This window comes from Microtus pennsylvanicus, chromosome 3 (assembly GCF_037038515.1).
Source record: "Microtus pennsylvanicus isolate mMicPen1 chromosome 3, mMicPen1.hap1, whole genome shotgun sequence".
Taxonomy (NCBI): Eukaryota; Metazoa; Chordata; class Mammalia; order Rodentia; family Cricetidae; genus Microtus; species Microtus pennsylvanicus.
This window is the reverse complement of record NC_134581.1, coordinates 27,775,897-27,801,270: the sequence shown is the minus strand read 5'-3', so window position 1 is coordinate 27,801,270 and position 25,374 is coordinate 27,775,897. Positions and strand designations below refer to the sequence as shown.

The following is a 25,374-nucleotide window of genomic DNA, read 5'->3' as shown; positions in this document are numbered from 1 at the left end:
TGAGCAATATGCTGTGACACAAATACAGAGACCAGCGATGAGCGGAGGACAGTGACAGGCCCTGGCGGCTACCTGGACAGTATCTCCTAAGTCCCTGGCTTGTGCAACTGAGGGGAGAGGTTTCTGTTCCCTGAAGCAGATTGGAAAGCAGGATTCACAAATGAAGGTTTGAAGTGCCTCTGAGAGACATTCAGGCAGACATTTGGGCCGCCAGGCTAGAGAGGGAGGCGTATATAGAGTCAAGGTCATGAATATGCAATGGGACTTCTAGGGCCAGGGAGATGGCTCAGTAGTTTAGACACCTGTTCTTCCAGAGGCCTGATTTGATTCTCAGAACCCACAGGGTAGCTCACAGCCATCCCTAACTCCAGTTCCAGGGAATTCATCCTCTCTTCTGACCTCCAAGGGCAGCAGGCACGCATGTACTGCACATATTCGCGTAACAGTATTCATATACATAAGAAAGTAAAGGAGTCTTTAAAAGAGGGGAGTATCTACCTTGGAGAGATTCTGGTACAGGGAGGAAAGAGGCTAGAACTGAACTTTGAAGAACTCTGACTCAGCAAGGAGGAGGAAAGACACGCGCAGCTTAGGCCCTGGAAGACGATGCCTTAGGCAGAGGTGGTCGGTGACTCTCCTGTTGATGAGACAAACTGGAAGGGCTAAGGTGTTTGTGTTTACTCTGTGACCAGGGATTTTAAATAAGTGGTTGCAACACAGGCAGAAAGCAGCCAGGGTGGGGCAGGGAGCATGTGGATCAAAGTGAAGAAACAGAAAGTTCCAGCAACTCAGCACACTTTTGGTCCTTAAGGGAAAGAGAAGGGCATTGAGAGGCGAGCACATTAATGCCAGTGTGATACAGTGACAGAGGGAACAGAAGGGGACAGAAGGATCAAAGGTTGACATTTTCTGCTGTGACTTCTGTTCCCTCGGAACACAGGCAGGGTCACCTGCTGAGGAGGAGAAGGCAAGAGGCAGCAGTAGCAGCTGGGAGAATGGAAATCTGAAAACAGCCGTGGAAGTGGGCCTGTCAGCCGATTTACCAGGAGCCTGTCTCTTTCTGGTGCACGTCTGTGAACTCAGTTGACTTAAATGCAGGCACCAAAAGAGCATTCTCCTGCAGGACTTCTGGGGGTTAAAAGAGAGAGGGAACAGGGCAGTCTAAATGATTGTAAAGAAAACGGTTGGCTGAGAGACTGTAGAAACCAATTGGTATAACTAAGCAAGTAAAAGCGAGCGAGCGTTGATTGGCTAGGGACCATGTGGGAGCTCAAATCACTGACCCTCCAATGTTGGGATGGGGTAGCCATTAGATTAAATAAATGAGCCTGAAAGAGAGGGGGCTACCCAGGGTATTAGGATGACTAAATATGCTGATTAAGAGATCGGCAATACATGACTTTACTTGAGGACTTGTGAGCCTGGGTTTGAGTGGTAAATGGACCAGAGGATAGTCCCTAAGGAGGCTGAAACTAGAACCACCCAAAAATGGTAGACCCCTGAGGGTTCGTCCATGAAGAGGATGGACCCCTTGGAGATGGTGTAAGAATGCATAGGGAGAAAGGCTGAGAGCCAGGGCCAAAGTTCCTGAGTGCAGGAATTGAAATAAAGACCAGAAGATGAGGTAGACTGTTGTGAAATATTTAGTTCAGGATGTGTTGCATTCGTTCATGCTGTGGAACATTTGTTTAATGATGCAAAGATGTGCTGCATTCTTTTACATTATATTTAACTCTGTGAAGCTGTTTTACTTTGCCTGCCTAAAACACCTGAAGAAATACATAGAGATTCAGAGACACACATTCACACACACAGGAATCCCATAAAAAAACCAAAACCATAAAAAACAAAACCCATAGTATATACACAAAGGATCTATAAAGCTAAAAAAATGCTTTGCTTTGACTTTATGAGACAACCACCACAGATGCTGTTGAGTGTGTTTTCTGTTGGCGTCTACAGACGGGCATGTAGCCTATCCTTGAGAGTCGTTCGTTTCCCCAGTGAGACTCCCTTGTATAAACTAATTTCTGTGTTTTTGTAAGGACAGGAAACTTTGTAAATACAGTAAAAATGTGATGGTCACTCAATGCAGTAGATTCTGCCCCCTGGAATCTGAACTGAGGTGTTTCAGGCAGTGTTGACCGGGGTGATGGGGCCTGACTCTCGGCTGAAAGAAGCACTGAGTTCGGACCCAAAGCTGCAGTTCCCAGGGCACCTCAGGCCAACACTGCCACAAACACCTTCGATATATATATTTGAATTATTATAATTCAATATGTATCATAATATAATATAATTGAATTAGTTTTTGGCCACTGTACATTCAGGAACCATTGAACATTGCCAAACTCTTCGTGACCCCCCACAGTCAATTACAGAACCCCATATGAGCTGCAATGCAGTCTTAGCTAGGGTTTCTGTTGCTGTGATAAAATACCATGACCAAAGTCTATTTACTTCATCGTACAGCTGTAGCTCACCATCCAGGAAGTCAAGGCAAGAACTGGTACAGAGGCCACGGAGGAGAGCTGCTTACTGGCTTGCTCCTTGAAACTTGCTTAGCCTGTTTCTCATACAACTGGGGACCACCAGCCCCAGGGATGGCACCGCCCACAGTGTGTGATCGTTAGTCAAGAAAATGCCCTAGAGATTTGTCTGCATGCCAGTGTTATGGAGGCGTTTTCTCAGATAAGATTGTCCTTTCCCAGATGGGTCTCAGTTTGTGTCAGGGCGACAGTTTAAGCTGTGAACTAGATGCACTTTTGCCTCACTAGTTACGGCAAATGTTGCCTATGCTCATCAGATGTCGCCTGCAGAACAGAGTCACCGCCAACTGAGAGCCACTGTGGTTGGGTCTAATTTTACCTGTAACTGTGCCTCTTGATGGATGAATCCAGTAACTGTGTTACGTCTCAGCCCTTGAGACCCTTACAGCCAATACTGCGTTCAAAATTAATACTCAGTGATTCCTGGCATGAAGCCTAACACTTTACATGGAAGTTGCTTTCCTAAGCTCCTGAAAAATGGCATCTAGATCGCTGCATATTTTAAATAAGAACTATTTGTCTATTTACACCAAGAAAGTGCCTCTTGCCCGCTTGAAAACGCCGTAGAATTCCTCTTGTGAAGAATTAACCTGTGTTCTATCAGTTCAGATTGGTCATGCTGCTTTCTTGGTTTATTTTTGTTTGTTTCTTTGTTTGTTTGTTTGTTTTCCCTAAGCTGGGCACACAGGTTAATTCTGTCATAGTGTGAGGTTCATATAAAGCATTGGTTCTCAACCTGTGGGTCACGACACCTTTGGCAAAACTCTACCTCCCAAAATATTTACATTATGATTCATAACAGTAGAAAAGTTACAGTTATGAAGTAGCAATGAAATAGCAATGAAGTAGCAATGTTGGGGTCACCACAACATGAGGAACTGTATTATTAAGGGGTAGCAGCGTTAGGAATGTTGAGGACCGCTGATACAAAGGAAAGAGAAAGCAAGGCTAAATTTGGATTATCTTTGATCTCAGGTTTAAAATTCAGTGGAGAGTATTGAGTTCCTGTGAGAAAGAACAGTAGTTGGTAGCATGAAGAATTTCTCTGCACGGTTCATAATTATTTCATTGCAGTGGTGGGTTGGTGGCTCAGGGACATGAATGCTGATTTCAGGTGACCAGATTCTAATATAAACACCAATTACAGTGCAATTCATTTTCCTGAATCTCACGACTCCGTTCTTTGAATTTCTTCTTTGAATTAGGTTTAAAACCCACTGTGGCCCTGTGTCAGCAAAAGTGTAGACGGATGGGGACTCTGGAGAGCAATTATTGTTCAAGCAACTTTGGTAAGAAACAGAAACCAGCCTTTCTCGCTAATGAGAAACTTGAGACTGTGTGCTTAATCTCCAAGGCACTCGCTCGGCTTGTCTGGTGGTGGCTCGGCAACACCAATCATTTACCCGCGGAAGCATAGCCCTGTCTACCAGAGTGTGTCCACCTGTGCTCTTTGAACTGTTTGGCTTCACGGTGAGAAGAGTAGGCTTTAGAAACAGAGCCCCCTTTCCCCATATCAGTTTAATAAGTTGACTCTTATACATGACCCTGCCACTCTGTGTTCTGGCTGACTTCTTGAAAAAGCCAGTACAGTCTTTTCATCATGCATCAGAGAATGATTTTCTCACATCTGGCATTCAGCTTAACTACACTAAATGATTAAACTCACATCCAAAAGCTGGCCTCTCTCAGAAAGAAGTGCAAGTATCATCTCAGCCGCGGGGTTCCAGTGTGCTAAGGGAAAATGTGAAAATCTGCCGTCCGTTTGATGCACTTGTTTGTAAACGAGGCGGGAAACTCAGGTGCTTGGGGTTTCTAAGGGACTTTTCCCAATTATGGAACTTGCATCTTCGTGAAAAGCACTTGAGAACCAAAGATGCCAAATTTAATCTTATCGGGAAAAGACAGATGCTGCACTCAAATAGGTTATCAGAAACAAACGTGTCCCTCCTCCCAAAGTTCCTGCTCACTTTCAGTGCCCTAAGTGGCAACGGCCTGGTGCCCAGGGACTGTCTTGTAGGGAAGGGGTACTGTTGTCTTGTACGGCAGTTTTCGTGCCGAGTTCAAACGGCTGCATAGAAATGTAAGCAAATATTGCCAGGTGTATCTGCGACCATACCCAGGTTAGTCTTCTTCGGGGGATGGGCGAGGAGTTGCGTCTCTGTTTCTTGGGGAACCCTCCCCCCATCTTCCTTGGCTACAGACGACATTGCGAGTGACCTCCATTACCAGGAGCAAAGGAAGGTGTGCTAGGACTTGGAACTCTAGGAGCCTGGCGTATTACATCGCGCTGGGGCTCACACTGCCCTGCGGCATTGTTACCTGGGTCTAGATCTAGATTTAGCCTATTGTCTATGACTCACTTAGATGGCACAGTGACCAGACATTATCTGGTCAGTGAGTTCTCAGCTGTGGATGGAATCCCTCCCCACGGGCAGTTTTTGGTTCTATTAGGGAATGCTAGTACAAACACACAGCTCACTCTTTTAAGTTATAGCTCAGTTCTTGACTTTGATTTTCTAAAGGAAATAAACAGGTATGTACTCATAAGTGAGGGTTATAACTCTATCCATTAAGTGGCAATTATCCACATGTTAGAATATTTTAAGAGGGTCTCCATTTCTTTGTCTTCCTTCTTCTTCTTTTGGTTTTTTTGAGACAGAGTTTCTCTGTGTAGCAGCCCTGGATGTCCTGAAACTCACTTTGTAGACCAGGCTGGCCTCAAACTCACTGAGATCCCCCTGCCTTTGCCTCCCAAGTGCTGGGATTAAAGGCGTGCGCCACCACTGCCTGACTCCACAATCCTTTTCTAGCCTGCATTTTAGCCACCAATTTTGAGCACTCTTTAACATTAAATTCTCATTTCTGAAATGCAAAAGGTTGAAAATCATTTTCAGCTCTGTTTGGATTTGCCCTCACCATCTGCTTTCCTCTACAGTGTTAGCCGGCACCGTCATCACAACCGTCACCCGCGGTGGGAGTTTGCACGCCACAGTCTCAATCATCAGCATCTACAGGGAGGGCAACCTGGCCATTCAGCAGGCTGGCAAGAACATGAGCGTTAAGCTCACTGTGGTCTGCAGGCAGTGCCCGCTGCTCAGAAGAGGTGAGGACGGAGCAGACAGCCTCTCTGAGCCAGGCAGCGGCTGGGGTAGGAAAGTGGAGTTGAGGTTAACACATTGTCCACTTCGATGGGGAAGGAAGCCTTTAGTCATGAACATAAAGAAAAAAAACATTTATTTTTATATTCTCTTTCTTTAGGTCTGAATTACATTATCATGGGACAAGTGGGTGAAGATGGGCGTGGCAAAATCATGCCAAACAGCTTTGTCAAGATGTTTAAGAATAAGAACCAGAAACCCATGAACGCCCTGAAGAACAAGCAGTGTTAGCCTGAGCTCAGCCACTTCAGCTGGACTTGTTCGTCGCCTCTGAAAGATCTCTTCTCCCCACATAGAAAAGGCCCATACGGTTTAACACTGAGCATCCTGAGAGATGGGGCTAAGTTACTCCTCACGTGGTGGGGTTGTGCCCCACTCCAGTGTGGCTGGTGGAAATTCCGAGCCTGCGCTGTGAGGAGCCGCTCTCTGAGACCCCTCTCACCGGCTGCCTGATGGGGACAGCAGCAAACATGGGCAGCTTGTAATATATGTCTCTGTAGAAAGATATTCTAGAATTGAGTTGTATGAAGATATAAGAAGGGTTTTATAAAGTGCAATATTTATAATGATATTTGGTTACCTTTAAGCATTTGCTCTGAGATGTCACATTTTTTTTCTCTTGCATTTTTTAAATCGATGCTTAATAAAAATATTTTAAGTGATTACAAGGCAGCCAGTAAACGTGTTCTCCCAGAAAGTATAGCTGGGGTACCACTCCTGTTTAACAGGTTCACGGTGCTAGTTACACATAAGGTTCTCACTGTGTCAGCTCAGAGCTGGCACTCTGAGAATTCCAGGGATGAGACTCTGATGCAATTATAGTTCATTGCCAATACATTGTAAGCCCAGCACTGGAAATGAAATACTCCTAAATAGGGAGGCTGGGGAAACTGAGTGAGTCAGGCGGAACCATAGAGCTGAATCAGTGAGCTCCAGGTGCAGTTAGAGACCCTCAAAGAAATAAGGAGGAGAATAAATGAAGGTACACACACATGCGCACGTGTGCACACATGCAAGCACATGCACAACACACATGCAACAAGAGGAGAAATATGCTTAGAACAGAAATTGAGTCAAAAGTGGCTATAAATAACAGGCAACTTTAACAAAGCTGAAAGTTGTTCTTTTGAAACAACTAATATAGTTCAGAAAACTCTGCAAAGATTAAACATAAAAAAACAGTAAAGAGTAGGGGCTAGAGAGATGGCCCAGGGGCTAAAAGCACTGGCTGTTCTTCTAGAGGACCCAGGTTCAATCCCCAGCCATCTGTAACTCTAGATTCCAAGGAATCTGACACCCTCTTCTGGTCTTTTGGGGCATTGCATGCAATATGGTGCATAGATGCACATGCCGTAAATTACCCATACATGTAAAATAAAATAAAGATAAATAAAGTTTTTAGAAAAGAGAACCAGGTAAAACCAATTTTATAAATAAAAGGGGACCTTTTCTCAGGTATTATAGATTTAGCAGTATTAAGAGTTCTGGGCACAGTGGTGCTCACTTGTAATGTCAGTACCCATGAAGGCTGAAGCAAGTAGCATCACTTCAGCCAAGAAAGAGAGGCCAAATAATAAAACTGACACACTTACTTCCTCATTTCCCCTCTCTCTCTCTCTCTCTCTCTCTCTCTCTCTCTCTCTCTCTCTCTCTCTCTCTCTCTGTCTGTCTGTCTCTCCCAGCAAAGTGATAATACTTAGATGGCATTATGAGCTCTTTATGCCTACAGGTTGGAAAATGTGTATGAAGTGAGGAGAAATGTAATTCCTGGGATGCGGGGAGGGGTGCCTAGCAACACAGACTTAAGTAGAAAAAGACATCCAATAAGGATTTTAAGATCAATTGTCCTCCAAAGAAACTCCAAACTCAATTAGCTTTGTTTGTAAAGTTTATCAGGCACCTAAGGGACAAGAACTGTGCACCTAACACAAGCTATCCCAGAGTGTATGCAAGGAAAGGACACGGGGCATTTTCTGCGAGGTTAATAACCTTAATTCTAAAAGTTTAGCAGACAGTAGGTGCCAGGGAAATATCCAGTCTCATTTCATTTAGGAACATAGGTGCAAAAGCGCTAAACAAAACCTTACCAAACAAACAAATAGATGGAGATCAAGTAGGGCATAGTCTAGGAATGCGTTCAACAGGTGAAAAGTCAGTGGATATACTCCAATGCACTAAGAGTTTGATAAAACTGAACACTCAGAATCCTAAGTGCTCTACAGGTCTCTTTTGGTACCATTCTTCTCAGATGAGATATATACACCAGGATCATTTTATATATAATATATAGTTTACCTATATTGTATATAATATATATGATTCTACATAATACCTATAAAATCCTAAAATACAAGTTTCCATAGCTGTCCTTTGCTATCTTTCTTTGGTTTTCCTAGATGATGTGTCAGGTACAAGGAGACAGCAGTCACATCAGGTGGGTGTCAAAAATAAGTCAAAAGATTTATCTTCAGAAAGTTCCATCCCACAATGCAAGGGGCACAGCTCCCAGACGGTTCACAGATGCCAGGCCCTTAGATGCTTGGATAAGCCCAGGGCTCTGGTTCTTCGCTAGATATTCCCAGTTTGCTATGGGCCCTCCTAGTCCAGATGTAGTTTGCCAATCAGAGCTTAGGCTTTTAACCATAAGCAAATTTGCCTAGCAACAGAGTTGACATGCCACATTATCAAATTGCTAGGTAACAAATTAGATGAAACTGGGAATGCAGTGCCACTGGTCGAGGGTTGCCTAGCAACTGGGGATGTAGTGCCACTGGTCAAGAGATTGACTGGCACAAAGCCTTGGCGTGGGTCTCCAACATAAACCAGGCGTGCAGTGCGCAGCTGCAATCCCAGCTCCTGTTAATAACCCAGAAAAGGATCAATATGATTCCACAATTTTTTTTCATGTCAGAAATAAACCTTGAGTAACCTGTGAATAGAAGAAAATGTCATCAATGTCACAGGGAACCCTTTGGCAAACTTCATGGCTAACTACTAAAAGCATTTAAAATTAACGATCAAATGATTATTTTATACACTTTTGTATAAAATGACCATTTTTATTAGAAATTGTACTGGAAGATCTAGACAGTGTAGGGAGGGAAGAAATGGAAGGTATGATGCAACAATTGGAAAGGAAGGAATAAGGTCAGTGTAACACAAAAATGATATGTTGTCCAAACAAAAAACTCTGCTGAAGAAACTTGCGGGTAAATAAGGAGTTGTTTTATCATTAAAGGGAGAGCTGGCGAGATGGCTCAGCAGGAAAGGACACCACCAAATGAGCCACAGAGTCTGATTTCTAAAACTCACATAATGGAAAGAGAGAACTGACTTCTGCAAATTGTCCCCTGGCCTCTACATGCATACTGCAGCATGCATGCCATCATACACAAACACACATGTGTACATGTGTCTAAACTAAATAATTAAAAATGCAATTTAAAATAAGAGTTTTACAGGTTTGTCTTAGATATAAAAATAGGCTCTAACTTCAGGACAAAATACTGAGTATATTGTACTTTATCATTAAAAGTTTTGAATTAAGTACCATTCACACTTAAATCCTCTTGCTCTGTTTTAACATCGGGTCTGACTATGTAGCCCAGGCTGGCCTGCAACTTGCTATGTAGCTTAGGTTGGACTTAAACTCCAGATCTTTGACTTCAGCCTCCTCAGTGCTGAGACTGCATGCACATGCCACCATGCCTAGTCGGTGGAACCTATGACTGCGTCCGCATGGATGTATTCACAGGTATACAGAGCTGTAGTCAGACTGTTGTGTTCAGAGACGCTCTGGAACAGACATAGAAATTGATCTCTTGTATGTCTTTTGCCTGAGATCCAGTGCAGAAATATTTACAGAGACACTTTAATGCTATAACTAAAATTCTTGATCTTTTCCCTCTGTCGTTTGTTTTTTCCTTTCAAAAGTAAAGTAACTTTAAAAGGCTAACATTTGATTAAATATAAACTAGAAATAATGTCTTTTGCTTGAAGGATGTCTATGGTATCCTGATAGTGAGACTTGATTAGATTTCGGAGACAGAGATTTTAGGAATAAAAACCTATTAGGATCATTTACAAGATGAGGCTTTATATATCTGACTCGTCTAAAAAAATAATGTCAATGGTTACATAATGCAAGGAAGAGCCTCCTAGATGAGAAGGGAAATTTCTTGGATTCCCATGCACAGCATATGGCCAGAAGAACTGCAGTGTGTGTAGAATGAGAAAAGCAAGGATAATCCTTTCTGAGATCCTTTATGGTCTTGAAATGTGTCTGTATTATTTACATCCACATCAAACAGGAAATTCTCATCACACCTCCCTCCCAACTTCATGTCCTCCTTTTATAATTTGTGTGTATTTTTAGCCCAGTGAGTCTGCTTGGTGCTGCTTATATGCAGTCGTGGGGCCACCCACTGGCGTAGGGTCAAGCTCCAGCTACCATCAGTCCAGTAGTTCCTCAGGTCGGGTGGGACCCCCATGAGCCATTCCCACTCCATGCTGTCTTGATCTTACGCAGGTCCTCATGTAGTTGAGAGGCTTTTAGAGACAATGAAGAAAGTTCTCTTGAATGGTCACATGCAGATCTTTGTGACGTGTGAGGTGGATATTTAAAATTTAAAATATGCTATACTAGGGAAGGGCTAAGAAGCTAACAGTTAAGTGTAATAGCTATGGAAGTGGGAAGTGTTGCTAAGTGTCTGATATTGGTATTTTGCATTTTAGACCTTTGTGGCCATAAGTTTAAAAAGTACTAAATTTTATAGATGTATATGAATTATATCTCAATTAAAATTTTTCTTATGTGTATGTATGAGTGTGGATGCTGTGTGACACAGACTCATGTGGATGTAAGGAGACAACTTGTGAGAGCCTCTCCTCTACGTGGGTGGCGGGGGTTGAACTCGGGTCATCAGGTAAGCATATTTCCCCACTGAGCTGTCTTGCTATCCCTGTATCTCAAACCTAAAAAGCAGATGAGAGGTTAGAGAGATGGCTCAGTGGTTAAGAGCACTGGCCATTCTTCCAAAGGACCTAAGTTCAGTTCCCAGCAGCCACACGGCAATTCACAAATGTCTGTTACTCTAGTTACAAGGGTTCTAACACCTTCTTCTGGTTTCTGTAAATACCAAGCACATGCATGGTAAACAAATATACACACACAGGCAAAATATTCACATATTTAAAATAAAGTAACTAAAAAATAAAAAGCAAGCAATAATAAGTAAAATGCTAATGCTCTATCAATTTATAATCTAATGTCAAATTTTATTCACCTTTTTTCTTACAATATGCTGTCATTCAAAATATACCTCATCAGTAATTCATGCACACAGTAGGCACTCTATAAATTTTTTTAATAATTAGGTATTTTTTAGAATGACTAAAAATCCTGATATAAAATCCCAATAGGGAAGTGCATAATTCCATTGTAGACAAAATATATAATTTTACAATAAACATTTTTATAAGAATTTGCCCCAAAGAGGGAACACTTAAACTTGAACATTAAAAACATGTAAAGCAACATGAAACCGAACACTAGATTACTCAGACGCCCCCCTGGGTAGGCCAAGGGCTGCATGCACCCTGTGCACCCTCAACACCAGCTGACACTCAGCTAAGAAAACAAAGGCGCATTCCTCACTGGCCATGCTGCAGGAGTGTCTGTGCAACAGCTGGGGAGACCCTTCAGCCACACCCTCATATGAACACCGAAAAGAGGTCAGATACACTTTTTATTTTCAAATTGAAAAAACAATACTTTACAGCTCAAGCAGCAAGCATGAAGTCACTTTTCTAAAAGCTGTGTTAAATCTGTGGTCAACACTTCGGAAGAGAGCTCAAGAACCTTCATCTGAACTTGAAGCTGCTTTTTTCAAGGCCCAGATGCTCTCCAGTCCTGCCCATTGTGACCACACATGAAGACAAGCAGCTTATACTTTGTAACTTACTCAAGCCTGAAAAGTTTGAAGGAAAAGTTAAAACTAACCAAATGCCTAGAGAAGTAACTTTGCAAATGCATAAATATGAACAAATATTCTATGGCTAAAAGATGTCTACTCTTTTTCAAAAATCACAGAATTCTATAAATATTTAAATATATGAACTATCTCAATACAGAGAACTATGTATAAAATATTAAGTAAAGAAACAAAATTAAAAATATAAAATTATTGCAACCATGTAAAAGTAAAATACAACAAAACAATAAAAACAAGGTGAATTTAGATTGAACTAAATAAATTAATTTTTTGTTTGTTTTTTGAGACAGGATTTTTCTGTATAGCCCCAGTTGTCCCGGAACTTACTCTGTAGACCAAGCTGGCCTTGAACTCCAAGATCTGCCTGTTTCTGCCTCCTGAGTGCTGGGATTAAAGGTGTGTGCCGCCATGCCTGACTTAAATTCAGATATTCATTAGAGACTTTTCTTTGTTGCTTAAGATTATAGCGAAAGAAAAAATGTGGTATTTTAGACAAAACTATACTCTTAATAAATACTGAACTCTGTGTGAATTCCTAGAACAGGAGATTTTCAACATTGTGAACTCTACAATTCAAGTGTCTCTTAAGGTAGCTGCATTTGCTGATATTCATTTTATAAAAGGGAGTGGGCAATGTGTACACTGATAGCTGCCCCTCAAACATTACAAATTTTAAGCACTGACAAACTAAGAAAATCCAATAGCATGCTAACAAAACCATTTACTTATTGTGTTTTGCTTCTACAAAAAGCCATAGACAGGTTTTAAAAAACTAACTCTATATACATATTTTACATGACATATATTTATGCTATAAATATTTAAAGAATGGCTTTTGTGTAATTGTTTAGGTCCATATATATCTTATTAGTTTAGTTGTAAGGTATGCAAATACAGTCTTTCAGATTTGTTATTAGAAAATGATTAATTTCTTGGATAAAACATAGCATATTTAGAAGTCCGAAAGCCAAGCAAATCCCTTATTTCATTTCGGAATTTTGACAGATCTTGGCGCAGTTCATTGAGATTCTCCACAGTGGCCTGGTCTGTGCTCTGCATCTTCTGTCGCATAGATGTCAGGTAACGATGCACTAGGCAGCACATCACTTTCTGGTAGTTCTCGTCTCTCTTTTGCTTCAAGTTTCTCCACTCCTTCAAAACAAGCAATCACATGGTACAATGACTGCATAACAAAGTATGTGTAAGTACATTCATTTATATGTAAGAAAATATGTATACACATTCATTTATACATATGTATTTGCAGAACTGAGGAGTGAGTTCAGGGCTACACACATTCTAGACAAATGTCTACAATCAAGCCATTCTCCAGCCCCAGAGACAATATTTAAATGAGGTAAACTTTAAATATATTCACAGATACACATATTCAACACATTTAGAGGACAGTTTACTTTGGTAAAAATCATAATCAGTACACGCTTAAAACAATATAGCCTATGTACTGGCCCCATTCACTCTCCTTTAGTCCAATTTCATTGAAAAGAATTTAGTCTCAGTAATGCTCAGTCTACAACAGAGACTCACAAACTACCACCTAAGTCAACAGTCTACAACAGATTCACAAACTACCACCTAAGTCAACAGTCTACAACAGATTCACAAACTACCACTTAAGTCAACAGCCCACTTCCTGTCTTTCTTTCCTTGTGAGTCAAGAATGGGTTTAAAGATGAATTCTGCAATCAATTTTATAATGGACAACTCAATTTTTAACTTGAATTAAGCAAAATTTTAGCCCTACCACAGAGAAATCTGTTTTCCCTAGTAACTTCTTATAGTGACTGCTACTTAGCTGTTATATTTTTATTTCATCTTTAAGTTTTTTGGAAAAAATTTCTCTTACATAATTTCTTAGATGGTGTTTTGTTTTGCTTGATTTACAAAGTGTAAAATATTTACTCTCTGGTCCTTTAGGAAACTTAACAATCCTTGGTTTACAAGCAGCATGTACTAAATAAGAAATACACCGAGTAACTTTCAAGACCTAAAAATGGTATGAACTAATAGTTATTCTTTAAATCTATAGTGAAATACTATGGGATAAGAGTTCATGTGTTAGGGAAATTTGAAAACTAAGAAAAGAACCAAACCAATCCAAAATTCCTTAGTTTTATTTCTTATTCTCAATTATTTATTGAATCTTTATATTAGATACAGCATTCATTAGGGATACAGAGGAAAATACGTGAGGATGACCCTTTTCAAACTTTCATATTTGTGTTTTAGTTGTTTTTTTAACAAAATATCAATTGTTTGATTTTACCAAAGAAAGAAGACTCAGGAGCCAGATGCTGAGGTGGAAAACCTGCTAGCTCAGAGAGGCAGAGAAAGTACTCAAACGACCTTCCTTCCTTCTCAGCTGACAGCCCAGAGGCTTCCCACCTTCTCCTCCTCTGTCTCAAACAAGATTCTCTAACTGGATGTTCCTCCCTTCTACTTCCTGTGTGTCTCCCTATCTATCCTCCTGACTCCCTCTTACTCTCTATAGTCTTTTCTTAATAATCCTATGTTCACTTTCTGTCAACTGGCTACTTGCTCAGCCTCCTGATCTATAGTTAAATATTAAATCCTGTTTACAATATTTAAACAGAATGCTCTTGGATTAAAGGTTTGTGCCAGGTCTGAGCCATACCACAGTTAGAAACAGGTTTTTCCAGTAAATAAGGCAATCTCTCGGGGTCACAGTGTGATGAAGTATCCTGTAACAAACACCTGAACTGGGCATGGTGGCACATACCCATCATCCCAGCCTATGGTGGGCAGACAGGAGGATTTCTGCAAATATGAAGCCAGCCTGGGTTACATAGCAAGTTCCATGTCAGCCATGGCTATATAGTCAGTAAGACTACATCTCAAAAAAATAAAACAAAGAAAAAATAAAAGTGAAATTAGCAATTATAAAACTGTGGTGCAATTCAAGCTTCTAATTTCTCACCTTTAAACTGTTTTGCCGCTTGACCTTGCCTTTCGATGTGTGAGAGCAAACCCACTTACTGAGGCTGCTGATCATATAGCAGATAGTCTTTGGTGAAGGAATAATGTTGAAAGGTGGGGGCAGTGTACATTTGTCATCAAAGTAGCTAAGCCATAGCTTTGCTCGAGCAAACTTCCATTCTTTATCCTCATGATTCTATGAGGCAAGGAAAAAGCAGGATAAAAAAAGAACACAAACACAAACATGAGCGCATATGGACAGGTTGGAGAAAATATTGATTAAAACTGTCTAAATGTCACCACACCTTACAGATTAAAAATTGGCCAAAGATGTGCAATTTTAAAGTCTATATTTAATTCCGTAATTCTATAATCTTCAGTGATTTCATTTCATGCATTTCACGTGATTTGGAGAGAGCACTTACTGCTATCAGCTGAAAGCTCTTATGAAGCATGGCTACCAGCAGCTTCGTAAGCACGATCACAACCACGACATTGTAAGTTCCAACAATCACAGCTCCAACAAAAGACTGCAGTTCTTCTCCATAGCTAAACCTTGTGACAAAGATGGCCACGTGTGCTAAGGAGAAAATGTACCAGAACAAAGCAAAGCAGGTGCCAATGAACCTGAAAGGGCAAATATAGTCTGTTTAAAAAGGAATTAATTAGCAAGAACAGATAATGCATTTATATCAAAATTATACATATGAACCATTAATAATTTTGCATAATGCATTATAAAATAATTTTGTTGTGTTATTTTTACTTTCACAGTACATATAGTCATTTTTAAATGTTATTTCTGTTTTATGTGTGTGTGCCTGAGTGCATATATGTGCATCACATGTATGCATGATGTCACAGAGGGCAGAAGAGGCACCAGATCCCCTGGAACTGAAGTTATAGTTGTGAACCATCAAGTAGAAACCCAGGTCCTCTGCAACAATAGTAAGTGCTCTTAACCACTGAGTCATCTTTCCAGTCCCTAAAGTCTTATTTTAAATGAGAAAACACACTCAAAAATATTATTACTATTTTATTTATTTATTTATTTTTGCTGTCTTTCTAGTCTCAACACAGCAGTTCATAGGTTATCTAGTTAGATCCAGTCCTTTGCTTCAACCTTCAGATGACTGTATCGCAATAGCCCCAAATCAGACAGCAAGGTCCTATATGGTCATCCCTATTACCTGTTTATCCTGGTTAGCCCAGAAATTTTATTCTTCAAATGGGAAGACATACAAAGTACCTAAAGAATTGTGGCACACAATATGAACACAACAGATATGCAGTACATACTCATCCGTATTTTATTTAAGGCTGAGGAGAATAAGACCAGGGATGCAGCTCTCTGGGGGTTAGCACTTGCTAGCACATACAGAACCCTGGCCTGGATCCCCAGCACTGGAAAAGGAACCTGAGGGGAAGTATTCTGTTTACTTTATAGTGGCTGTACCATTCTTTATGATCAACTGGGGAACTGGCCCTTAAGGTCTAAGGATTCTGAATTCTAGTGACCTCTCATGAAGTGTTGAAAACATGAATGCTCTGGGCTGTGATAGCAACCAATAGCTTCTACAGGTATTTAATAGTTTGGGGGCAGAAATGCTGAGCATTCTAATATATGGGATGAATAAAAGAAACTTCCCAAAGTGCTAAGAATATAAATTTGTCAAGAGTTCTGTTCAGACAAACTTCAGCAGAGAAGACACATGCAATGACTTGGATTTATTATTGAAGGTCCTATAGGTAAAGATGATGAAAAATGAGCATTTGTTAAAGCTTACAGACATTTAAAAAGGATTTTTTTAAGATCAGTTTAAGTAGCTGGGCTTTGGTGGCACACACCTTTAATCCCAGCACTCAGGAGGCAGAAGCAAGCAGATCTCTGTGAGTTCAAGTCTAGTCTGGTCTACAAAAGCTATTTCCAAGACAGGCTCTAAAGCTACAGAGAAACCCTGTCTCAGAAGAAAGGGTGGAAAAAAGATCAATTTAAGCTCTATTCATGCAATGACTAACCCATACAGAACTCAGCAGCAGAAAGTCCATCTAGTAAGATCTGAAGCTACTCACGAGTGAAAGGTGTCGTTGCTTTGTTGTTCACAGAAGATGCCGACACAGTCCTTCTGCTCTTTGGAAGTGTACCCCTTGTCATAGAGTTGTGTCAGTCCAATTGTGAAGGAAAATAGAACAAGAAGGAACATCCCCAGAAATTTCCCAAAATCTTGTAACATCTGTCCCATCGAAATCTGTAGACATATCACAAGGTGTCCATTAAAGCTGTTGGGAAAACTATTTATTTAATATAAAATTACCCAGGATCAAAAGGAAGACTAACACGAGCCACAAGTCATATCCATTATTTCACCTGGCTGAAATATTTCAGTATGTTAAGAACATCAAAACTCCAGCTGTAGGAAAACAAAATGAAGCAAAACCAACAAACCCAGCTTTATTCAAGGTAAATTTTATTTTCTTTAATACTCCTCCAGTGTCTGAAGATTAGGTAGTTTTAACAAATCTTGATTTTTTAAAAAAAATTGGAATATTTGTGGGGTTTTTGTTTTTGTTTGTGTTTGTGTGTGTGTGTGTGTGTGTGTGTATGTGTGTTTTGATTGTTTGGTTTTTGGGACAGGGTTTCTCTGGGAAGCACTGGCTGTCCTGGACCTTGTTCTGTAGACCAAACTGGCCTCAAAATATATGAGAAAGAGAAGAAATGTATTTTCCTATTTAATGTACTAGAAGCAATTCTAATAGGTCACTTAGGAAAACAAAGCCATTCATTCAGACTGTGAATATTCATAATATAATCATACCTAAGTGTAGTGATATTTTGTATGTGTTTTAACAAATAAAGCTAGCCTGAAGATTAGAATGCAAAGCTAAGCCACTTGCAGCCAGGCAGTGGTGACACACACCTTTAATCTCAGGACTCAGGGGACAGATGGATCTCTGTTAGTTTAAGGCCACCCTGGGCTACACAAGACTGAATCTGTCTAAAAGAGAAACAGATCACACAAAAGTGATCCCAGCACTCGGAATCCCAGACTTTAATCCCAGCACTAGAGAGGTGGAGACAGGAGTGATATGGCTGGGCGGAGAGAGGAATATAAGGCGGGGTGGGGGGCGGAGACAGGAGAGCAGTGCAGCCTGAGGAGCAGTCAGTCTGAGGACAGGATCAGCCCTGTGGTCTGAGCACTGGCAGAGGTAAGAATGCTAAAGTGGGCTGGTCACTCTGCTTCATAATCCTTCAGCTTTCACCCCTGGTAGCTGACTCCGAGTTTTTATTACTAAGACCAATTAGAATTCATCCTACACCTAAGTCAGCAGGAAATGTGCTAAGGCAGTAATAAAGTAATTGCTTTTGACAACTTCAGGAAAAATGACCTTTGAAAAAATATCTGGCACTATTCACTTATTTATAAATAGAGTTTTTTAAGTAACTACTTACAGTGACATAATCTTAATTTTTAAAAAACTTAAGACAACTAATTAAAAAATAAGTGTAACCAACTTGAATAGTAAGGTGAGCTACTACAGTGGGAGAACACCAGAAACTGACGTTAGTTCTTATAATACAGAACTAAAAATAGTACAGTGGATATCACAGTAGTAGGCCCTGTCTGGAATACTAAACATGCATGTGATAGGTAAACAGCTTGAGGAAAAATAGTACAGTGGATATCACAGTAGTAGGCCCTGTCTGGAATATTAAACATGCATGTGATAGGTAAACAGCTTGAGGACGGAAAGGTCATAAGCATTATGACATTTTGTAAATATGTTATTATCACAAAAATGAAAGTGTAAAGAAACAAAAAAGGGAATTAAACTATCAATACAGAGGTTTACAAAAGAGTTCATTTTAGTGCAGACTGAGGAAGAACACTCTTGGCGTCAGAACAATAGAAATAAAGCTGGGTGTGGAGGAGCGCATCTGCTCTCTGGCACCAGAGGTTGAGGCAGTAGGATCACAGAGCCCAGGGACTGTAAAAATTTGTTTCTTGTACTTGTTTAATAAAATGCTGATTGGCCAGTAGCCAGGGAGGAAGTATAGGCAGGACAACCAGACAGGAAGTAGAGGTGAGGCAATGAGAACAGGAGAATTCTGGGAAGAGAAAAGATTCAGTCTGCAGCCATCATCCATATGCAGAGGAAGCAAGATGAAATGCCTAGCTGAAAAAGGTACCAAGTCATGTGGCTAACACAAACCAGAATTATGGGCTAATATAAGTTATAAGAGTTAAGAAGCCTGAGCTAATATACCAACCAGTTTATGATTAATGCAGACCTCTGTGTGTTTCTTTGGGAATGAACAGCTGTGGGACGGGGTGGGACAGAAACCTCCATCAACACCTAAGAGAGAGAAAAGTGGGCTGGGGACATGGGTCACCAATAATATGCCTCCTACACAAGCATGAGGATCCCCAGTAACCATGCAAAAATGCCAAGTATGGTCATTTGCAAGGAAGAAAAAGGAGATAGACAGATTCCAGAGCTCACTGGCCACACAATACAGGCAGTCAATGCGCATCAACTTCACTGAGAAACCCTGTTTTAAAAAAAATAAGGTGGAGGGCAATCAAGAGAGACGTGAAATCAACCTCAGACCTCCACACATATGTGTACGTACAAATGAACACATACATAAATTTTAACTGAAAAAAGAAAGAGGCAAAGAGTAAGAGAATGACAGAGAGAGAGAGCAAATGGGGCGATCATAAGATACTACTATGAACAACAAATTGGGTAGTCCAAATAGACAAATTCCTAGATATATACAACCTCAATAATAAGTCATGAAGATAGAGACAGTCTGGATAGATCTATAACCACTGAAAAAACTGAATCAATAATAAAAATCTCTTAACAAGGATCAGATGACTTCAGTGAAAAACTATGAAATGTTTTCTAAAATTTAATACAAATCCATTGTGAAGAATTTGAAAAATGTTCAATTCATTTTATAAGGCCAATGATAAAAATATCATTTATATCACCCTGATGCCAACTGCAGACAAAGACTATAAGAAAATAGTGATATAGGCTTAAATATCCCTGCAATAAACGTATAAAATGCTTTACCAAAATAAGGGCCAGTAAGATGGCTCAGCAGATAAAGGCACGTGCTGCCTGGTCAGACAATTGAGTTAGGTCTGTAGAACTCACATGCTATGGAACATGCACATATATGGTGATCTGAATAAAAATAACACCAATAGTCTTATCTATTTGAATGCTTGGCCACTGCGAGTGGAACGGCTTGAATGGATTAGAAGGTATGGCCTTGTTGGAGGTCTATCACTGCGCGTGGAACGGCTTGAATGGATTAGAAGGTATGGCCTTGTTGGAGGTCTATCACTGCGAGTGGAACGGCTTGAATGGATTAGAAGGTATGGCCTTGTTGGAGGTCTATCACTGCGCGTGGAACGGCTTGAATGGATTAGAAGGTATGGCCTTGTTGGAGGTCTATCACTGGGAGTGGAACGGCTTGAATGGATTAGAAGGTATGGCCTTGTTGGAGGTCTATCACTGCGAGTGGAACGGCTTGAATGGATTAGAAGGTATGGCCTTGTTGGAGGTCTATCACTGCGAGTGGAACGGCTTGAATGGATTAGAAGGTATGGCCTTGTTGGAGGTCTATCACTGCGAGTGGAACGGCTTGAATGGATTAGAAGGTATGGCCTTGTTGGAGGTCTATCACTGCGAGTGGAACGGCTTGAATGGATTAGAAGGTATGGCCTTGTTGGAGGTCTATCACTGGGAGTGGAACAGCTTGAATGGATTAGAAGGTATGGCCTTGTTGGAGGTCTATCACTGGGAGTGGGCTTTGAGCCTTCAAAAGCCCACGTCAGGCCCAGTCTCTGTCTCTCTGTCTCTGTCTCTGTGTCTTGTCTTCTCCCTCTCCACCTCCTCATAGCCTTCTCCCTACTCTCCCTCCTGTCCCTACTACCTGTGGATCAAAATGTAAAGCTCTCAGCTCCAGGGTCATGTCTACTTGTGTGTTGTCATGTTCCCCACTATGTTGATAATGGACTAACCCTCTGAAACTGTAAGCAAGCCCCTAATTAAATGTTTTCTTTTATAAGTGTTGCCTTGGTCATGGTGTCTCTTTACAACAATAAAACACTGACTAAGACAGTACCCATACACCAAAATATTTAAAAAAATGTAATAAAATTTATAAAAGAAAAATGTCTTTACTCAAATAGTACATGAAACCAAATAGTACATCAAACCAAACTCAATAGTACATGAAAAAAGCACATACATGTCCCAACTAGGATTTATCTTTGGCATACAAAAAAATAATTTATGAGGAACAAATCAGGAACTAACATTCTCCAATGGCTTCTGCCTCAGTTCCTGCTCCAAAGTTTCTGCCTTGACTTCCTGCTTTGACTTTCTTCAATGATGGACCTTAATGTAGAACTTTAAGCTTAAATATTCCCTTTCCTTTACAAGTTCCTTTGGGTCATGGTGTTTATCAGAGAGAGAAAGAGAAAAAAAAAACCCAAAGAACAATAAACCTTAACTAAGACAGAAATTGGTATTAGGCCATGCGGCACAGCTGTGACAGACCTGGCTGTGGCGGCACTGAACTATTTACATCTATTGTTATTTCTTCCTCTTTAATTCATCTGGACTTTTTTCCTTTTTTCTCTTTTACTGTCTTATTTTGATAATTTTAAATGTTATTTCATGTCCTCTGTTGGTTTATTAACTCTAACTGCTTTATTTCATAGATTGCCTTAGGGTTTATGACACCCATCTTATCACAGCCTAGTTTTAAGTGATATCATATCACTTTGTATACAGTTGAAAGAAAGCCTTACAATAGTGGATTTCCATTCTCCCAGCCTGGTCTTTATGTTCATATTGCTATTCATTCCACATGTACATATCTATGTATTAAAATCATATAGATAGTATTTTTTTATTAAAAGTCAACTATCTTTCAAAGTTAAAATATGAACTTTATTTTGGTAAAAGAAACAGACTTTTTTGATGCTCCTATTTTTGGGGAGTGGGGGTTGAGACAGGGTTTCTTTGTGTAACAGCCCTAGCTGTCCTGGAACCCACTTTGTAGACCAAGCTGGCCTTGAACTCACAGAGATCTGCCTCCTCTGCCTCTTTGACTGCTGAGATTAAAGGCGTGCGCCATCATCACCCAACTTGTTACTCCTTTCTGTGAAGCAGAACAATTATTTTAAGGATATCTATGGCCAGCAAATGAAGAAAGGACCAGAGCTTGATTGAACCAAAGGCCATTGGACCACAGCTTGATAAAGTTTCAATTCTTGAAAGAAAATTACTTATGAGCCAGAAACAAAGTATTTGCTAGTCATTTTCAAATCCCAAGTGTAGTTTTAACATCATGAGAACAGTGTTGAAGTGAATAATCTGATACAATAGTAGTGATATGTAACAAACATTATTTAAGACCTTTATTTACCTGCAGTGGACCCAAAATCGAGCTGGTTGTATACATAAAAAAGAGCCGAAGGTAACTCAAAACGTTTGCAAATGCAAAAAGCCCTTCTGCTACAAGTGTAGGGTGGAATGCATCCCAGTCCTTCCGGTCAGCAAAGTCATGAAACTGTAGGCAGAAAGAGAAGCCAAAGTCAATCAGGAAAATGAAGAGACATATGAAATGTCTGAAAGAAAACTATCATAACTGTCTTCTTGTAGGAGACTTAAATAATGTTTTAGCCAAATAAAAGCTTTCCACGTATACTAGGAAATAGCACTTTATATGCAGAAATTTACCAGAAATTCTTTGGTTAAAAAAAAACCACAACAGGTCATAAAACTTATCATTAGGGGCTAGAGATATATAGCTCAGTGGTTAAGAGCCCTGGCTGCTCTTCCAGAGGTCCTGAGTTCAATTTCCAGCAACCACATGGTGATTCACAATCATCTATAGTGGAATCTAATGCCCTCTTCTGGCAAAAAGGCACACTGCAGATAAAGCACATAAAATAAATAATTTTTTAAAAAAAAGCAAAATAAAACAAAAAACACTTATTATTACACTTTTTATGAGTGAAATATTGGCAGGTTTCCTTAAATTTTATAACACAAATTGTGAGAATGGATGCTGTCAGTTAATCAGATGCCATACTAAACCTAGACATTTGACTCAGGAATTTAGAGCAAACCACAAAAGTTGCCCCTCTTTCAAGTAGAAAAATGCATTGTTATAGCTAGACATGGGGCATCTCCCTGTCCCAGCTGTTCTGTGGGACTGTTAGCCACGCATCCTTCCACTCTCAATGTGTCCTGTTTGGATAAGAAAACTACTTCTAGAACTAAAAAACTTAGTCTGAAAAATGAATGTGACCCAACTATCAGGCCATTCATTTACATATGACCAATTTTGATTGTTTTAGAAACTTCTCACTTCAGTCATTGAATCTCTCTCCGACCAACATGTTAGGAAACAGATGTTAAATAAGCCGGTAAGAATCACTTTGCTCTTTCTATAATCTGTAAATAGCCAAAATAAAATCATGAAATGTTATATATCTTAGTCCCTTAAATGTGACACCCCATAGCTAACATAGAGCTTATTACATTTTCTGGCTCTGAGAAACCATAAATATTGATGAGTGTAAAATTAGAAGAGTTCTTAAGTATATATGGTAAATGAGCTAAATGAAGAAATAAGACACTTGATAGAAAGCAAATACCTGGCATCTGTATTTAAATCACCTTTTAAAAAAACCATAATCTTAGGTATGTTGCCTAATATCTCTAAGTCATTTTTTTATTTGCAAAATGAGGATAAGGAGAATCTTAAAGAATTCCTGTGAGAATGTAATTAGATACAGTATATCTAACATCAACCACAGAATCTAGCATATGTAGGTAATCATCAATTGTGAGGATTAAATTAAATGCAGTACATCTAACACCAACCATAGGACCCAACTTATAGCAGGTAACCATCACTGAAAAGGTAAACCACTCAAACTACTGAAAAAGTAAGCAACTAGATCCACACAGATTGTTTTAAAATGAAAAAACACACCAGACACAGATTTGGGTTTCTAGTAACTCTGAGTTACATAGCTAAGTATATTAGTCCTTTAAATAAATGTCTGTATCTTTGATTGACAGTGAACAGTCACCTTGTTGTGAGCCACCACTTTGAGGGCAAAGGTTGCCAAGTAGAGGGAATTCATGACAAAGCTGAGCTGATTACGCGACTCTTCTAAAAAGTCTTCCAGCCCTTCATACCAGAGTCTCTTAATGTCCGACCAGATCATCCCTAAAACAGTAAAACAGCAGATTCGTTAATTCAATAATAAACTAAATAATACTTGAAGAGCAAGTGTTTATAACACTTGGGTTAACTATAGCTGTATTACAAAGGCACTAGAGCTGGGGGGCAGGAGGGGGAAGAAGAGCCTTTTAGTGAAAAGCTTTTAAAATTTGAAAGAAAAAAAAAATAAAGGAATTCTCTAAAAGACCACAAATAAACAATAAGGATCTACACAATCCCTTACTTTTCCACCAAAACAACAAGGTCCAGGACAGTTAATCCCTGAAGAATGTCATGTAAACATTTATTAAATATGTAAAACTCATAAAATGTCTTTTAGAAAATAAAAACATTTATTATTTCAAACTCTTATCATTTCCTTTTTTTTTGTTTTTTGTTTTTTTGTTTTTCAAGACAGGCTTTCTCTGTCGCTTTTAGAGATTGCGCTGCAACTCACTTTGTAGATGAGGCTGGCCTCGAACTCATGGGATCTGCCCGCCTCTGCCTCCCGAGTGATGGGATTAAAGTCCATGCACCGCACCACGCAAGGCTAACTCTTATCATTTCTTCAGAGCTTATATTTCCATGACAAATAACTGACCTACAGACTGAGTCACAAGGGAGCTCTTTTCATCTCAATGTAAACAATATCTTTATAATATAAAGCGAATTATAACTACAAAACTTGGTAAATTCTTAGTAATAAAACCACTGATACAATGAAACAAAATAGTTGTTAAGATGTCTGAAAGTGAAATTTAAGTTTTAAGATACCTAAAAAAATATATGCCATATACAAAAGAGCATTCACTAAGAAAAAATTATACTTTCTGCTTAATAATCATTAACATAGTCCAAGAATAAATGATTTTTAGGGCTAAGGACAAATTGCTTGCCATGCAAGATTGGGGAAGTGAGTTCAGATCGCCAGCACAGACATAAAAAGCCAAGTGCATCAGCATACACCAGTAACCCTAGTGCTGTGGAGGCCAAGACGGGCAGATCCCTAGAGCCAGCCAGCTTGTCCACATTGGTGAAATCCAGGTTCTGTGAGCGACCTGTCTCAAAAAACAAGGTGGAGAACAACTGAGCAACACATTCATCCAACTGTGACTTTTGGCACCTGTGCATGTACATGCATACATGTACACATAAATACAATTTTTAAAAATAAACTTTTAACCTACAAGCTGCAAAGCTCAGTTATGTGTAAGCATGATGATTTGAGTTAGAGTCCTAGCACTCACACAAAGCCAGGTATGGTAGCATACACGTGTAATACCAACAGCAGAAACAGGAGGATCACAAGGGCCTGCTGACCAGCCAGCATGGTCTAATCACCAAGTCCTACCCCTCAGTGAGAAATAAGGTGGATATTCCTAAGGAATAACACCCATGGTTTATTGCTAGCCTCTATTTACACAAGTACACTACTGTGTAAGAGGAAA

The 25,374-nt window shown here is 39.9% G+C and overlaps 2 protein-coding genes across 5 annotated transcripts in view; one reads left to right on the top strand and one right to left on the bottom strand.

Moving 5' to 3' along the window:
* Pcolce2 (procollagen C-endopeptidase enhancer 2) overlaps positions 1 to 6,369 on the top strand; it is a 48,117-nt gene extending 41,748 nt beyond the window's left edge. The window contains exons 7-9 of the mRNA XM_075964975.1: positions 3,755 to 3,838; positions 5,485 to 5,652; positions 5,808 to 6,369. Coding sequence (XP_075821090.1) covers positions 3,755 to 3,838; positions 5,485 to 5,652; positions 5,808 to 5,938 — 383 coding nt within the window. The 3' untranslated portion in view covers positions 5,939 to 6,369. The remainder of the gene's footprint in view (positions 1 to 3,754; positions 3,839 to 5,484; positions 5,653 to 5,807) is intronic.
* Positions 6,370 to 10,963: 4,594 nt separating this feature from the next.
* Positions 10,964 to 25,374, bottom strand: part of Trpc1 (transient receptor potential cation channel subfamily C member 1) — a 54,785-nt gene continuing 40,374 nt past the window's right edge. For 3 of the 4 annotated variants that reach the window (XM_075964972.1, XM_075964970.1, XM_075964973.1), the window contains 6 exons: positions 23,793 to 23,932; positions 22,115 to 22,258; positions 16,732 to 16,907; positions 15,084 to 15,285; positions 14,660 to 14,854; positions 10,964 to 12,852 (listed from right to left, as the gene is read on the bottom strand). In XM_075964972.1, the coding sequence (XP_075821087.1) occupies positions 12,625 to 12,852; positions 14,660 to 14,854; positions 15,084 to 15,285; positions 16,732 to 16,907; positions 22,115 to 22,258; positions 23,793 to 23,932 (1,085 nt within the window). In that variant the 3' untranslated portion in view covers positions 10,964 to 12,624. The remainder of the gene's footprint in view (positions 12,853 to 14,659; positions 14,855 to 15,083; positions 15,286 to 16,731; positions 16,908 to 22,114; positions 22,259 to 23,792; positions 23,933 to 25,374) is intronic. The other variant, XM_075964971.1, reaches the window with a different exon arrangement.